Genomic DNA, 18848 nt, shown 5'->3' with positions numbered 1-18848 from the left:
GGTACTCTATTTGGACATCGCTATTTAACATGTATCCACTTTTAATGTTTTTGGGCACATCTGCCTGTTTTGGATCAACTTCAGACATGCGGTGTCTGAAGTTACATATGGATGAAGTTCAAGCATTTCTTACCTGAAGTTCAGGCAAAAATGGTTGAACGTGGTGCTTGTTACGAGTTTGAACATCTGTGGTAAAAATGCAATGCGTGATTTGTAGGTTAGGTGTCCATCACAAGTTTGAACATCCCAAGTATGGAAGCGTGGTATTTAAATGAAGAAAGCAAAAGAGGCATGATCATTATCCATTGAGTTTCAAATCGTGTGTCTTAACATTAAATGTTCATACGGGAGCATGTGGGAAAAGGTTAATTATATACTAACATGGAAAAAGATGTTGAGTTAGTCGTGAGTCACGACTTACACATATGAACTTGCAATTCGTGTTTATTGTCGGAAAAACTACATAATTAGACATACTTCACTACCATATATACTATTATTATCTACACTTTCAAAATATTATGTATCTTACCATTGATTAAGAATTACCTACCAAATATTGAGGAAAATACACTTAGATATGTGTATTTTTGCTATAAGATACACTAAACTAGGAAGAGAAGCGAGCAAGATTTATCTATGCATCTAGTGTGGTTCATATGTATCTGGAATACTAGATACATAGGAGAATGACGAGTGAAATGGGAGAGACAAGGAAGCTGAGCAAGATTTGTTATGTATCTCTAATACATGCGAATCCACTGGGATACAATGTTTTTAGAGCGAATTACACCTAGTTTTGATGTCATGTATCTCGAGATAGATGTATTTGGACTTATCTAAATGCATCAAAATTTAGTAAGATACATAATACTGCAAATAAAATGTATCTAAATAATTAACTCTTGAACTAGTGGGATTTGTATAAGTTTCCTTTTATTGTCTCATCCTCTCTTTTCCCTTTATGAACTGTGCAAAGTAGTGTTAGCCACACGGTTGGTGTAAGCCACAATTTCTTATGTGACTAAAATTCTGTGTTTTTTTTTTAGTGTTGATATATATTTTACTTGAACTTTTTTAAAAATATATATGAGGGCAAGTCTCAAAAATTAGCCTGAGCCAATTTTTAGGAACTTAAGAATATTTTCATAACCTGATTAAATTTCATGATCAAACAAATCTTTGAAGATAGATTTTTAAAATTTACTTTTAAAATTTATGGTTAAACGCTAGTGAAATGCTAATAGCAACACAACCACATTGATTTTTGTTCTTTCTTCAACAAAGGATTTACAAAGAGGTTTCAAAATAGCAAATGACCTAAATACTCTGAGCAAATTTTCTAGAGAGCATACTCTTCTTTTCTCTTTTTTAAAATAAGAACTATTTTTTTTTTCCATAGACCCCTTCCACCAATGTATATATTACAAATAAATGAAGCTGAGTTCCTTTAATATAACAAAAAGGAAACTTCATAAAAAGATGAATAATTGAAATTTCATTAGTCTTGTCAAAGAAGATATTTTAGGTAGGTACAATCAAGATCATGGCAATAGCCTTTTGTTACAGAATATACTAGCTAGGATTATGATATATTTCCATACCAAAACAGTCAAAATTAACCAAGAATTAGAGTATATAAGGGGATATTTTTTTTTATCTTATTCGATATTTACGTCAAATCAACACATAAATAACATATATTTTTGTATAGGCTTTGTTTTTATGCAGTCCGCATGGTAAAGTATATATTTTTAATTTGGCATAATATATAAATATGACTCTTAACTTAGATTCAATCAGTAACTATGACCTTTAGCTTTGGGTGTGCTCAAGTAGACGTTGAAACTTGTGTAAAATTGAACAAATAGATACATTCGTCCTACATGACAATTTTGTGTCCTACATGTATTATGTTATGTAGGACATGTGTTTTGACTTGTTCAATCTTATAGGACATAAATGTCACTTGAAGCAAATTAAAAGACATATTTATGTGAGTCCGGAGCCAAAAGGGCAAAAAAAATTGTCAAAAATTCCAAAAGGGTACATCAAATTTTTTTAAAACCAAAAGGGCAAAATCACTCCTGACGAAGCAATTTCCCTCTGACACATTGACGAAAAATCGCTACTATTTTTTTTCGCTGCTGTAGTCAGATTTTTTTTTTCCTTACACATCGCGCAGGGGCAGTGTTTTTCATGCCTAGTGCTATTATTTTTATGCCTATTGTTAATTATTAATAATATAAAATGATAAACAAGACGGACAATATACTCAATAAAATTGTTGAAGCATGAGGAAAACTGAATTATATATCATAAATAATAATAAAAGAATATTAAATTAAAAAGAAAAACTTTTTTTTTTAAAATTCTTAACCAAAATCAAGAAAAAAAGATTTTTTTTTGAGAAAATCGCTGCTAAGGCAGCGATCTTAGCAGAGATTTTTATTTTTTTTAACGTACGACAACTTTTGTCAATCAACTTTTGTCAGCGATTTTGGTTAAGAATTTTTTAAAAATATATTCTTTTATTATTATTTATGATATATAATTCAATTTTCCTCATGCTTCAACAATTTTATTGAGTATATTGTCTGTCTTGTCTATCATTTTTATATTATTATTCCCTCCGTCCCATATTATAAGTCATCTTTTTCATTTGCACTTGCATTAAGAAATAAGGTAATTTTACCCTTATGCCCTTATTTAATGTTTGTTTATGACAACTTTGTAATAAATGATGAAATGTTAGATTTTCAAAAATATAAATGTATTTGGATGACTATTTAAATTTTACTTTTTGGATCCAAATTTTTTCACCAATTGATCCAAAAAAATTTTAAAAACAAGTTTTTCCCACCTCAATTTTCCTATATATTTTGTGTAAAATGTTTTTTTTTATATATTTTTATATATAAATTTTCAAAGCAAACATGACAACATCACAAAATATTCAAATTCCATTACTTTAAATTGATCTAAATTTTTTCTGCTGAATCTGATGTTATTGATAATGAAATTAGACGACAAATGAATTTTAGTTCTAGTTCGACAAATCATTTTTATTATTATTTAAATGGTGCATAACTCCTTTATTTGGATCTTGATTTTTCTCAATTTGGCCTTCACATGTTTTGGTTGAGTCTTCTAGTTTTACATCCTTTGAACTTTTTGAAATGTCATCTTCTTAGATAAAAATTGTTGAAGCTTCAACTTTCAAAATTATTTTTGAATTTTTTTTCATCTTTTATTTTTAATTTGTTTGTTGATATTTTTTTTTCAAAATAAGATTTTATAGAATAAGTAGTGAATAAAGAAAATAGTTAATTAATGAATGAATTACTCTCCCAATGAAATTAATTACTTGTAGATTTCCTAGGTTAGTCAAAGTAAATACATTTTCAAGATTAATTAATTAATCAATCAAGGGTATAATGGGCAAATTATGGTAATTTATGCATAAATTTTATAAAATGACATATATTGTGGTCCAACTATTTTTAGAAAGGGGTGACTTATAATATGGGACGGAGGGAGTAATAATTAACAATAGGTATGAAAATAATAGCACTAGGCATGAAAAAAGCTGCCCCTGCAGCGATGTGTAAGGAAAAAAAATTTCTGACTTAAAATCGCTGCCATTTTAATTTTAAAAAAAATTACAAAATCGTTGTTGTGGCCGAGATTTTTAATAAAACAAAATTTTCTTTTTACAAAATCGCTGCCCTTTTTAGTAAAAAAAATAATAAAAATTACAAAATCGTTGCTAGGGCAGTGATTTTTCGTCATTGTGTCAAAGGGAAATCACTTCGTCAGGAGCGATTTTGCCCTTTTGGTTTTAAAAAAATTTGATGGGTCCTTTTGGAATTTTTGATAATTTTTTTTGTTCTTTTGGCTCTGAACTCATATTTATGTATTATGCCTTTTTATTTTTCAATATATATACATATATATAAATGCAACTCATAAAATTGTAAGGAGCTGAGAGATCTTTTTGTTTTGCATCTTATTGGCTATTGTAGGGGCACCCTATTTCAACATCGCTATTTAATTTGTATTAAATTTTTACATTTTTGCACATTTTTCTACTTTGGAATAATTTCATACGGTTGAAGTTCAAACATTTCTTGCCTAAAGTTCACACAACACTAGTTGAACTTCAGCTATATATGCATAAACTTCAGAAAAATAATAATTGAACTTCAATCATATGAAACTTTAAATATTCTGAAATAAGTAGATTTACAAATTTTTACGCACTATCAATGGTTTATAAGGTAGTCTATCGAAAATAACCTCTCTATCTCACAAGGTAAGGATAAAGTCGATGTATATCATATCCTCCTTAGACCCTATTTATGGGGGGTCACGCTGAATATATTATTGTTGCTATTGCGGTGGCTTAAATGGTAATTTGTATTTAAATGAAGAAGACATGTACATTCTCCATTGGATTTCAAATTGTGAACCTAACATTAAATCACCGGAATCTGGATAGATGAGATAAAATCACCTAACATTTGAATGTTCTAAGTTGCTTAGTATTGCATGATATATGAACAAATTGAGGAGATATAAGTTCTTATTGACATTCGTCGTAAGGTAAACTATCGCCTTTTAGGTCTCTCGACTAATTCTACCACATAAGTCAAAAATAAATAATAACGTCCTCCAAAATATACCATACGTGCTTTTCTTCTTTTTTAGCGATTCAGCAAAGTTTAGATTTTTTAACTCAGATTCACGAAATATTATTAAGACACATATGGTAGTGATGGATGTCTAATAAGGTAGTTTATCCTTATTGTAACCCACACCCATATGGAATAAATTCGTCGAGTGACTTAATTTTGGGTATATTCGATCATAAAATTTGATTAAAATTTTAAAATCTAATCCAAAATATATGATCAAACCTAACTTAGTTTGATGCATTCTTTAAATATTTCCAATTGCAGCACATTGATTTCTTGTTGCTTTCGCCAACAAATTATTTGTTCAACAAATAATCAGCAAAGAGATTTCAAGATGGAAGTCAATCAAAAAGTTTCGAGCAAATCTTTTAAGAAGTGTATCCTTAGGGGTTGTTGGGTATGCGGGATATAATGAAATATTTTATTATTTAATTTGATATTAGATTTATACCATCTTTGACTAATAGATATTTCATCTTATCCCATCCAATTGGGGATTGTTTTATCCCACCTCCCATATGAGATAAATTAATCTAGTGATCAAAATTTCAGAATAGTTTAGCACCAAACTAAGCTAGAGTTCGACCATATTTATTGGATCAAATTTTCAGAATCTAATTCAAAATATATGGTCAAACGCTAGCTTAGTATTGGTGTATTCTTTACAAAATTTCAAATTCTCAAAATGACTTAAACTAGTTTTTGAGGACTTTCACTCAAAATATTTTCATTTTTCGCGAATAAAATATATACATACATACAACTTGATTTTATCTCATCTCCCATATACGATAAATTAGTCTAGTGACCATAATTTTGAGATAACTTGACACCAAATTAGGCTAGTGTTTGATCATACATTTTGAATCAGAATTTGAAAATTTATCTTCAAATTTGAAGATAGATTTTCAAAATCTAATTCAAAAATATATGGTCAAATGCTAACTTAGATTATATTGATGCATACTTTGAAAATTTCAAATTTCCAAAATGACTTATTAGACTAGTTTTTGAAGACTCTCACTCACAAAATTATAAGTTTTTCACGAATAAAATATATGTGTACACACAATTTGAGATTATTTTATACCACATTCTATATGAAATGAATTCATCGAGTGGCTATAATTTAGGGATAATTTGCACCAAAAGCTAGCGTTTGACCAAATGTTTTGGATTAGATTTTAAATTTTATGATTATTTTATCTCACTTCTCATATGGAACGAATTCGTCAAGTGACTATAATTCTGAAATAATTTAGCACCAAAAGCTAACTCTTGATCAAACATTTTGAATTAAATTTTAAAAATTTATCTTCAATATATATATATTACCAAAAGCTAGCTTAGTTTGGTTCATTCTTTAAAAAAAATTAAATTCCCCAAAATAACTTATGAGATTAGTTTTTGTCTTTTTGGAGAACTTTCACTCACAAAATTTTAATTTTTTCACGAATAAAATATATGTGTACATACAACTTGTGATTATTTTATCTCACCTTATGTTTGAAACGAATTCATCGAGCGACTAAAATTTCAGAATAAATTAGCACCAAATTAAGCTAATGTTTGACCAAATTTCTAAATTAGATTTTAAAAGACTTTTAAAATCTAATTCAAAATATATGATCAAACTTTAACTTAGTTTGGTGTATTCAGATTCCCAAAAATAACTTATTAGATTAGTTTTTGAGAACTTTCACTCACAAAATTTTAACTTTTTCACATGTATACACATAACTTGTGATTATTTTATCCTACCTCCTGTTTGAAATGAAATCGTCGAGTGACTATAATTTCAGAATAACTTAACACCAAATTTAGCTAATGTTTGACCAAATTTCTAAATTAGATTTTAAAAGACTTTTAAAATCTAATTCAAAATATATGATCAAACTTTAACTTAGTTCACTGTATTCAAATTCCCAAAAGTAACTTATTAGATCAATTTTTGAGAACTTTCACTTATAAATTTTTGTAAATTTCAATACGTATTCACGTAACTTCAGAAACTCAAATTTTTGAGATGGATAAATTAGTCTAGTGACCATAATTTTGAGATAACTTGACACCAAATTAGGCTAGTGTTTGATCATACATTTTGAATCAGAATTTGAAAATTTATCTTCAAATTTGAAGATAGATTTTCAAAATCTAATTCAAAATATATTGTCAAATGCTAACTTAGTTTGATGCATTCTTTGAAATTTTCAAATTTCCAAAAATGACTTATTAGACTAGTTTTTGAGGACTTTCGCTCACAAAATTATAAGTTTTTCACAAATAAAATATACGTGTATACACAATTTGAGATTATTTTATCCCACATCCTATATGAAATGAATTCGTCGAGTAACTATAATTTAGGGATAATTTTGCACCAAAAGCTAGCGTTTGACCAAATGTTTTGGATTAGATTTTAAATTTTATGATCAAAATTTAAAAATATAATTCAAAACATATGGTCAAATACTAGCTCAATTTCGTGCGTTCTTTAAAAATTTCAATTCCAAAAAATAACCCTGGCTAATTTTTGAAGACTTTCACTCACAAGATTTTATCCTTTTTACGGATAAAAAATATGTGTACACACAACTTATGATTATTTTATCTAATCTTCTATATGAAATGAATTAGTCAAGTGATTATAATTTTGGGATAATTTAGCACCAAATGAAGCTAGCATTTAACAATATATTTCAAATCAAATTTTGAATATTTGATCAACTGGTCAAAATCTAATTCAAAATATATGGTCAAATGCTAACTTAGTTAGATGCATTCTTTGAAATTTTCAAATTTCCAAAAACAACTTATTAGACTAGTTTTTGAGGACTTTTCACTCAAAAATTAGAAGTTCTGCAAGATTGAAATATATGTGTCCACACAACTTGAGATTATTTTATCTCACTTCTCATATGGAACGAATTCGTGAAGTGACTATAATTCTGAAATAATTTAACACCAAAAGCTAACTCTTGATCAAACATTTTGAATTAAATTTTAAAAATTTATCTTCAACATATATATTAGTTTGGTGCATTCTTTAAAAAAAATTAAATTCCTTAAAATAACTTATGAGATTAGTTTTTGTCTTTTTGGAGAACTTTCACTCACAAAATTTTAATTTTTTCACGAATAAAATATATGTGTACACATAACTTGTGATTATTTTATCCCACCTCGTGTTTGAAATGAATTCGTCGAGTGACTATAATTTCGGAATAAATTAGCACCAAAATTAAGCTAATGTTTGACCAAATTTCTAAATTAGATTTTAAAAGACTTTTAAAATCTAATTCAAAATATATGATCAAACTTTAACTTAGTTTGGTGTATTCAGATTCCCAAAAATAACTTATTAGATTAGTTTTTGAGAACTTTCACTCACAAAATTTTAACGTTTTCACACGTATACACATAACTTGTGATTATTTTATCCTACCTCCTGTTTGAAATGAAATCGTCGAGTGACTATAATTTCAGAATAACTTAACACCAAATTTAGCTAATGTTTGACCAAATTTCTGAATTAGATTTTAAAAGACTTTTAAAATCTAATTCAAAATATATGATCACAATTTAACTTAGTTCGGTGTATACTAATTCCCAAAAGTAACTTAGTTCGGTATATTTAAATTCCCAAATTATTCTAGTGACCATAATTTTGAGATAATTTGGCACAAAATTAAGCTAGTGTTTGATCCTACATTTTGAATCAAAATTTGAAAATATTTCTTCAAATTTGAAGATATATTTCCAAATTTTGATCCAGAATATATGGTCAACCACTAGCTTTCACTTATAAACTTTTTCAAAAATTTTAATACGTATACATGTAACTTCAGAAACTCAAATTTTTGAGATGGATAAATTAGTCTAGTGACCATAATTTTGAGATAATTTGGCAATCATACATTTTGAATCAAAATTTGAAAATGTTTCTTCAAATTTGAAGATACATTTCCAAATTTTGATCCAAAATATATGGTCAACCACTAGCTTAGTTTGATGCATTCTTAAAAATTTCAATTTTTCGAAAATGACTTATGAGACTGGTTTTTGAGGACTTTCACTCACAAAATTATAAGTTTTCCATGAATAAAATATATGTGTACACATTACTAGATATTATTTTATCTCACTTCCCATATGGAATGAATTCGTTGAGTGACTATAGTTTTGGGATAATTTAGCACCAAAAGCTAGCGTTTGATCATATATTTTGGGTTAGATTTTAAAATTTTATGATAAAAAATTTAAAATATAATTCAAAATGTATGGTAAAATACTAGCTCAATTTCGTGCATTCTTTAAAATTTCAAATTCCAAAAAATAACCTTGACTAGTTTCTAAAGACTTTCACTCACAAGATTTTATTTTTTTACGAATAAAATATATGTAGACACATAATTTGTGATTATTTTATGCCACCTTCTATTTGAAATGAATTCATGGAGTGACTATAATTTCAGAATAATTCAGCACCAAATTAAGTAAATGTTTGACCAAATTTCTGAATTAGAATTTAAAAGACTTTTAAAATCTAGTTCTAAATATATGATCAAACTTTAACTTTTTTGTGTATTCTTTTTAAAAAATTCAAATTTCCAAATTAATTTTTTCACAAATAAAATATATGTGTACATATAACTTGTGATAATTTTATCCCACCTCTTGTTTGGAATGAATTGTTGAGTGACTATAATTTTGAAATAAATTAGCTCCAAAATTAAGCTAATGTTTGACCAAATTTCTGAATTAGATACTAAATAAAATCTTATTCAAATTATATGATCAAACTTTAACTTTTTTGGTGTATTCTTTGAAAAAAATTCAAATTTTCAAAAATAACTTATTAAATTAGTTTTTGAGAATTTTCACTCACAAAATTTTAATTTTTTCACAAATAAAATATATGTGTACACATAACTTGTGATTATTTTATCCCGCATCGTATTTGGAATGAATTCTTCTAGTGACTATAATTCAGAATAAATTAGCAGCAAATTAAGCTAATGTTTGACCAAATTTATAAATTAGATTTTAAAAGACTATTAAAATCTAATTCAAAATATCTGATCAAACTTTAATTTAGTTGGTGTATTCTTTGAAAAAAAAAATCAAATTCCCAAAAATTACTTATTAGATTAGTTTTTGAGAATTTCACTCTTATTTTATCCCATCTTCTATTTGGAATGAATTCATCGAGTGACTACAATTTCGAAATAAATTAGAATCAAAATTAAGCTAATGTTTGATCAAATTGTTGAATTAGATTTTAAAATACTTTTAAAATCTAATTCAAAATATCTGATCAAACTTTAACTTAGTTTGACGTATACAAATTCCCAAAGATATCTTATTAGACTAAATATAAATTTATGAAGAAAATATACTTATACACGTAACTTCAAAAACTCAAATTTTCAAGATGGAAGTGGTAAACTAATCACATGTGTTTTGGGTTTTGTCGGTTTTGGTACACAAAAAAATTTACCGACTGTTGAACACTAAAAAGAGAGTTAAAAGTCACCCTTTTTTGTGGGTAGAGATTTTGAAGATTTTAAACAGTCAATAATGACGAAATTTGATTGATATTTGTTCCTATAATCTGACACTTCACGTTCCGTGTAGGGTTTGATAACTCCAAAAGAGAAAAAAATAGTTTCTACGATATGGACGAATCTCATCCGATCGTAGCTCCGGTAGCTGGAGTGGGAGTCGGAGTCACCGGAGATGTTGCTGTTGTTGTAGCTGGAGGAGGAAGTACTGTGAGTTCGGTTGGAAACATGATCGGCGGCGTAGGCGGAGGAGAGAAGAGGAAGAGAGGTCGGCCGCCACGTGGACAAGCGGGGAAGCCACCGCCGCCGCCGAAGATACAGAGAGTGGTGGTGGAGGAAGATGAGGATGAAGATGTTTGTTTTATATGTTTTGATGGTGGTTCTCTCGTACTATGCGATCGAAGGTAAGTTTGAGTTAATAATTGTGTGTTTTTGTATAAGTTGGTTTTACATTGTGAAAGGTTTTGTATTTGAAGGATAGTAATGGTGTAGAGGATTCGTAATTAGTTTGGATTTAGGTTTCTGGATGCTAGTTTATTGCACTTTTTGCTAATCTCAGTAACTATTGTGCCTTCATTTCCATTGTGAAAGCTTTTGTATAGGAAGGGAAGTACTAAGTTGAGCAAAATTGGTGTAGAGGATTTGCGAATAGGTTGGGTTGAGGGACAGTTGATTGATTTTCCAGTTTCTGGATGCTAGTTTACTGCACTTTTGGCTAATGTTTGCCTTCATTTCCATTGTGAAAGCTTTTGTACTTGAAGGGAAGTACTAAATTGAGCAAAATTGGTGTAGAGGATTCACGAATAGGTTTGATTGAGACACACGTTGATTGATGTTCTAATTTTTGGATGCTAGTTTACTGTACTTTCTGCTAAATGTTGATAATTGATACAGATTTCCTAATTTGTTCCAAATTGTGTTCTGAATGGTTAGGGGTTGTCCGAAGGCATACCATCCAGCTTGTATTAAGCGGGATGAGGAATTTTTCAGCTCAAATGCTAAATGGTTCTGTGGTATGTTTCCCCTTCTTCAGGAACTCAAAAGAATCTATTCACTTTCTATTGTTGGTTGCTAGATTTTTTTCTGTTCTTGTAGTTTTAGTTTATTGACGGGAGTTTTTATCAGTAGAGTGGAATGTACTTAAGAATCCACTAAATCAATTAAGGATCCACTAAAGCACAGCATACGATTATAGCCAAGAACTTAAGAATTTCAAAACCGAAATAAACCTTCTTTGATTCATTGAATGTCATTTTAATAAAGTAACATCTGCATACACAGTGCAAGTAAAACAGAACCGACCGCTGCAACCCTATCTCTGTTTTAGGATGCAATCTCAAACGCGATCGAGTTTATGGTAATAGTAATATTTTAACCTATTCAGCTCATGAACAATTAATAGGGTTCTAGACCTATGTAATTTGTGCGGATATCAAGTATTAAATTAATTGAGAAACACAACGATAACAATCACATATATGAAGAACACCTATAAAATAATGAAATTTGCATAAAAAGAGTGTGTACCTGGGTACGTTAATCGAGAAAAACAATGATAACAATCACATATATGAAGAACACCTACAAAAAACAGTAAAATCGCAAAAAGAGTTAGTACCTTTGTACGCCATAGCAACACACAACTGATTTAATCGAGAAACACTACGATAACAATCACATATATGAAGAACACCTATAAAATAATGAAATTCACAAAAAGAGTGGTTACCTCTGTACACCTTAGTAACGTGCAACTGGAGATAAACTAGGCCGAGTCTTCCTTAACTTTAGTTTATGACGGCAAACAACTATTTGGAAATGTTTTAGGTTAAGCAAGGAGAGAGGACCTAGCGCCATATATATAGGCTTAGAAGCTTAACCTAGTGGGCCTCCCAAATACAGGCTCACTGGTCTCTAACATGCCTACAGTATCTTCGGCCCACGCCTAGTACATGAAATGATACAAGCCCATCATGAAATCCGCATAAATATATGTTCCATGTCTTGTCCACCAACCATTAACACTTGGCCTGTTTGGTATACGAAATAATAAGTTAATGGTAAGTCCACATTTAGTAAATAATTCTAATAGTCCCTACTAGTTTGGGATTGAATTATAGTTCTTGTTGTGGGATTTTCACCAACAATAGAGGAAAATAGACTTGGAGTCTTCATACAATGGACTCCAACTTGTTTAGGATTGAGATGCATCTATTATTGTTGATAGGATTTTTCTCTTAACTTTTTCGACAACTACATTTTTGAATTGTTCATTAGTTTGGCATTTATTAGGCTATTGCATTCTAATCTGTCTTCTCATTCAAGGTTAGGAATTTATTGAACTCAAGATACAACAACGACAACATACCCAATGTAATTGCACAAGTGGGGTCTGGGGAGGTAGAGTGTACGTAGACCTTCTCCCTACATCGTAAAGATGGAGATGTTGTATTCAATAGTCCCTTGACTTTAAATAAAGCATTCTCAAACAGTTTGAAAAAGCGAATACATAAATGAGAGCAGTAACACCAATGAAATAATGTGAAATGAAGAGTAGTACACTACATATAGAGTAGAGAACAACAATGACAATGAAATAATGCGATAATTGAAACTCGAAAAACACAAGTGATAACCGAAATTGAAGAACAAGAAACTACAAGAATAACGCTAAAACCACAAGTAAAAGAGAAGGTCTAAGTATGACCACAAACCACTAAGCCTATCTTGCGGAAAAGTCAGAAAATGGTCAACTACCAACTAACCTTCTACTCTAATCTGCGACTTTAAACCCTCCTATCTAAGGTCACGTTCTCAGTAAACCCAAGATGCATTTTGTCCTGTCTAATCACCTCCCACCAATACTTCTTCAGTTTGTCTCTACCTCTCTTGATGCCCACCATTGCCAATCTCTCGCGCCTCCTCACTAGGGCATCTACACTTCAACTCTTCACATGCCTAAACCATTTCAGCCTCACTTTCCTCATCTTTTCCACTATGGAGGCCACTCCTTGTCTCCTACCTTGTCCCAGATTTCTTCATTCCTAATCTTATCTCTCCTAGTATGCCACACATCCACCTCAACATCCTCAGTTTTGCTACTTCCATCTTTTGAACTTGTGAATTCTTGACCAACTAACACTCTGTCCCATACAACATAGCCAACATAGCCAGTCTGTCTCATGAGATCAATTCTTTGTTCCTTTCCAACATTGTCTAACAAGAATCATGGACTGTAAGTTTTTAATTTTTTGTTAAAAAAGGATTCATGAGCTATATGTCTTGAAGATTTTTGTAGTTGCGTTAAAGTACCTATTTCATTTTTTCTATTCTGTTATAACATCGCAAAATTATTTCGGTTGTCAGGTTGGCATATTTGTAGTGTGTGTCAAAAGGCTTCTCACTATATGTGCTATACTTGTACATATTCATTGTGCAAGGGATGTACTAAAAATGCTGATTACTTCCATGTCCGAGGGAAAAAAGGCTTTTGCTCAATGTGCATGAGAACTATCATGCTGATTGAGAATAAAGACCAAGGGAACAATGAAAAGGTATATCACATGCACCATGGTATTGACAGATTTTTAATCTTACTTGTTAGCCTTAAAGAAGGGGTGCTTCTGGTTTTGTCGGTGCTTGGAACAATTTTGTCTTCTCCATATTACTATGTCTCTAGAGTCAATAATCTCATTTTGATTCCATATATTTTGAGTAAGTTGCTTCCAACATCCGATTAGTGTGTCCTCTTATGAAAAGGAACAGTTGTAGTCTTCCGGAACTGGATCTGGTTATCAGTTCAAAATTGCTAATTTTTTGCTCTCTTCATTGTGTTTTTTGTCATGTCTTGCAATATTTTCTACTCCCTACATCCCAATTGATGAGACACTTTTTACTTTTTAGTCCGTTCCAAAAAGAATGACTTATTTTAGACCACAAGTTTTAGAGTCTTCTTTTATTCTTTAACTCTGTGCCTAGTCAAACACCTCAACATAAATTGAGACGGAGGGAGTAATAAGTCTACCATAAAGATAATTTTTTTAATTTGATTCTTTGTGCAAAATATTTTAACTATCTCGTTTCAATTTTTTAATTTCTGCAAATTGGAAAAATGTTGGGCTTTATTTTGACAATTTACTGTGATTTAAATGCCTATATCTACAAAAAACCTGTTCAGGTTCAAGTAGATTTTGATGACAAAGGCAGCTGGGAGTATCTCTTCAAGTTGTATTGGGTATACTTGAAAGAAAAGTTATCGCTAACACTTTGTGAACTTATTCAAGCTAAAAATCCCGAGAGAGAATCAGGTAGGATACAGGGGGAACTGAAATATGGTCATCATGTTGCAAATGGTAAGACGTTAATATTACTAGTAACTTTTTAGAAGTTCAACTCACCATGATCTAATTGGAAACTTTGTTGTACTTATCCAGTTAAAGGAGAGGGATCTATCATGGCTCAGCGCAAAATGAATGAGAAAACAGAGGCTCATGCAACTAATATCTCGGAGAAGCTAGGAAATCGAGCCATCATTGATCAGGCTGTGGATGGGTCTGGATCTGAGACTTCAATTGCAAGTCTCTCAACAATGAACTCAGCATCCACCAACATCAGTGAAACAGATGAAGTGTGGCATTACCGTGACCCTAATGGTAAAGTGCAAGGATCATTTTCGATGACACAATTGAGGAAATGGAGTACATTGGGGATTTTCCCACTTGATATGAGGATATGGACAAATAATGAGTATGACGATGCAGTACTTTTAAATGATGCACTAAATGGGCTGTTCCGTAAAGCCCCTGCTGTTCATGGGAAGACCTCAAGCCAGTCTCATGAGCTTGGACCTGCCTCTGATGACAGAAATGGTACTGGGTGTGGAAGTTCTGCTGGAACAGGGAGAGAATGCAGAGAAATGGAGGTACCTCGCCATCGTGCAAGTAAAGATTCAAATGGAAATGCTGAGAATATGAGGATGGATGGGATGTCGGCTTCTTTTCCAAAATTTTTGGACTTGATGAATGGAAATAATTCTTATTCAGACAAACTCCAACTGTGTAGCGCAGTCCCTTCATCTCATCATGGCGAGGTGCATGTTGCTCTTCCAAGTAAGGAAAGAGTTCATGAAAATGTGGAGCTTTGCATTGCCACAGGTCAAGTAATTAAGGATTCCTGTGGAAGCACAATATGCCAGAATACTGATACTTACAGTCGTAATACCCAATCTAACAGCCATAGTAATGTAGGGCAGTCTTCTGGACAGAATTGGGGGTCCTCAACCAGTAGCAGACTTTCATTTAACTTGGACAGTGGTTTTGCTTCAGGTACCAATTCAAAAGATTCATTTGAGCAGAAAGGTAACGTGAATCTTCCAGATCGGCCAAGTCCTGCCGCAAAAACCACCTATGACGATATTGAAGCTCAGGCTGCTGAAAAGCTGCTTTTTTTGAGTTCAGGTGTTCCTCTTCGTGCTTCAGATATCCATGATTGGTCTAGTTCTACTCCAAAGTCCTATGGTGAAGCTAAAGCGGGACAGGCAACTGGAAACAAAGAATCTGCTCCTTCTAAGCTTTCTGTGCAGGATTCAGGCCCTAGCTGGAGCAGTGGTTCTAGTCTAGCTGATGAACAGGACGGGAACTCACCAACTGCAGAACCATCTGCTGAAGAACGGGATGCTGGTCTTGTCTCCATTTCTTCTCTGAAGCCAGCTGAAGCAGTGAGTGATCATGTTGCCACACCCATTCCTATAGCAGATCAACTTAATCTTAATCTTACTTCCACATCACTCCAGATGTCAAACTTATCCAGTTGGCAGGCAACTGTTAATGAGCCTATTGAGTTCAGCACTTTGGCTGAAGAGTCGGTGTCAGATCTATTGGCTGAAGTTGATGCAATGGAATCTCAAACTCAAAGTGGTATGGGTTCACCTACTTCAGCAATGAGGTTTAGTGAGCAGATGATACCAGGTTACAAAAACTTTATTTTAGCTTTGTTTGAGGACCTGAGTCCTACGCATGATCCTGCAAAAAGTGATGGCTTGAGCTCAAATGGAGATATAAAGTTGCCTTGTCAATCACCTGTGACAGATGAGTTAGTTGGGCCATCTCAAGCTGATGTATTTGACCCTTTGAAGAGGTCTGATGGGAATTCATCTAATGAGCAGCGAGGGAGAAACTAAGCACGCTAATCTGTCAATCACCTGTGACAAACAAGCTAGTTGGGGCATCTCAAGCAGATGCTTTTGACCCTTTAAAAAAGGGTCTGATTCAAAATTCATCCAACAAGTACAGAGGGAGAAACCAAGTCCGCTGATGTTTCCTTTTCCAAAGGGAAGCTTTTTTCAATATTGCTGCACCTTGTATAAGTCAAAACATTGAATTTCTCAGCAGTTGATAGGAGTACTGAATAGGAAGTTATGAGCACTGGCCGTGGGACATCTCAGGGAAACATGTTTTGGGGCTGTTCAGTTCAGGGATTTGCAAATGTTTGTTGGGATACTACCAAGGATACTGCATGGGTAAATCCATACTTGAATTGTCTCCGTTTGCTGGGAATCAAGTATGGGATAGTGTGGAGGAAGTTCACAGGGGAGAGTTTTTGTTGGCGCAAGACTGGGCTCTTCAAGGGACTGGGATTTTGTTTGGTAGGTCAGACTCAGCTTCCTCCCCAAGGACAAGAAGTTCGTTAACTTTGAGTTCTAGTTTGCAAGAAAGGGGTGTTGTTTGACTATCTATACCACGTAAGGTGTCAATTACGTAAAATTTGATTCAATCCTTCTCTTTTCCACAATTAAACATATGACTGAGATCCCTCCCCTCTCCTCCCCCAGAATCATTATGTGAACTTTGTAGAAATGAGGTGCAAAAAAAATAGTATACATTGCCACAAGGTAACGCTGATCCAGCAAATATCTACATGTTCCAAACTGCAGTTGGGAATTTGTTCTCATGCATTTAAAAGTGTTGTGTGAACTTCTGTAGAAATTAAGTGCAGAAGAGTTGGTAACTTGGTATACATTGCAACAGGTTAATTCTGTCCCAGAAGACAAATCTCTGGGAGAAGAAATACAATTGAAACAAATAAGTCATCATGTATGACTATGCAACAATACTGTTAAAAAATATGTCACATAAATGCTATTGTATTCACACCTTTTTACAAGATATTATATTGTAGGTTCAAAATAGTTCCTGAAATCACTTTTGGTCTTTTATATTTATCTAATCTAAAGTGAGTATTTTTGTCAAATATATATTTAATGGAAACTCACATCTGGAAGTACAAAATTTATAGTTTATGTGATTTTTGGTCTATTTGAAGTAACCGATGAAACATTTTGAGGTGCAATTTAGTTATTTTATATTCATTTCTTGTGTTGTTATTTTTGGCATTTGGCAGATAGTTTTTTCTTCAGAACGATAATATATTTAGTGAAATTTTACTAGGTGGGGATTAAGGAGGATAGAGTGTATGCAGATCTACCACTATCGTAGATATAGAAGAGTTGTTTCTAGAAGATCCTCAACTCAAATGCATCAAATTCAAGTAAAAGAATGAGAAAACAATATAGAAAGCATAACAATTAATCAGAAAAAAGCAAATATAAAGTTTACAAGAAAGAAAAATAACAAAAACAAAAGTGTAATAATCGAAAGTCAGAACTATATCGTTTGGTGTGAAGTATAAACACAAATAGTCCTGGGATAAATATTTAGTGACACTTAATTTAGTGTTTGGTTGGAAAGCTTGGGATAACTTATCCCGGGATTAATATATAGTACCGGGATAAGTTATCCCTCCCAAAGGGTGGTATAATAATCCCATCATAATTTGTCATGGGATAAACTAATTAAATAACAAAACTATCCTTCAAACTCCCACTTACTGGCAGCTGATCAAGGTTCACGTTTGGCAATGTCAAGCTGCTAATTCTAGTAATGTCCACTAATTAACAGAAGGAATTTCCATGGATGTGCAGTTTACACCTATCATCATCAATTATCTACGATAACTTCGGCAGATTTAAGAGCAAGTACATGTTGGGGTCTTATATGTTGAAGAAAAATAATTGTTGTGTTGGAGAAAATTCGAGGCTAATCAATTTCTGCACTTTTTATGTGTTTTGAGTAAATCTGTAGCTGCATTTTAAGCCAATTTACTGCTGTGTATAGATGAAAACTACTGCTGTACTGGTTAGGCCAAAATCTGCTACATTTTTATTATTCGCTACTAATTAAATTTTGAGCCCTAAGTTGCTTCATTTTTTATACATATTTTTAAAGTAAATGTGATTAGTAAAAGAGTTCTCTGATCAAACCATATGTTTTCTTTAGCGTGGAGTATAACTGACACATAATTGATCACAAAGAAAATTCATACATAAAAATAATTAAGCTAAATAAGGTAGAGGTTTGTTTTTAAGAATGAATAACTAAAACTCTACCAAAAAAATATGTACACAGAAAGTTAAATAAGAGGATATTTTTGTAAGCAACCACTTATTTTTAGAAAGTATGCAATGGTTTATTATTTTTTGTACAACAAACCAAACAATCAATAAAAAATAATGTCACGATAACTAATCTCA

The 18848-nt window shown here is 31.8% G+C and overlaps 1 protein-coding gene across 1 annotated transcript; it reads left to right on the top strand.

Moving 5' to 3' along the window:
- The first annotated feature begins 10242 nt into the window (after positions 1 to 10242).
- LOC125830213 (zinc finger CCCH domain-containing protein 44-like) lies at positions 10243 to 17169 on the top strand. The gene is made up of 5 exons (XM_049509417.1): positions 10243 to 10665; positions 11195 to 11274; positions 13628 to 13815; positions 14439 to 14613; positions 14695 to 17169. The coding sequence occupies exons 1-5, from the start codon at positions 10376 to 10378 to the stop codon at positions 16437 to 16439; spliced, it is 2478 nt and encodes an 825-aa protein (XP_049365374.1). The 5' UTR covers positions 10243 to 10375; the 3' UTR covers positions 16440 to 17169.
- The last annotated feature ends 1679 nt before the right edge of the window (positions 17170 to 18848 follow it).

Source organism: Solanum verrucosum, unplaced genomic scaffold (genome assembly GCF_900185275.1).
Source record: "Solanum verrucosum unplaced genomic scaffold, falcon-dt-bn FXZP01000072.1, whole genome shotgun sequence".
Taxonomy (NCBI): Eukaryota; Viridiplantae; Streptophyta; class Magnoliopsida; order Solanales; family Solanaceae; genus Solanum; species Solanum verrucosum.
The sequence above is the reverse complement of the archived record's forward strand: the minus strand, read 5'-3'. Positions and strand labels throughout refer to the sequence as shown.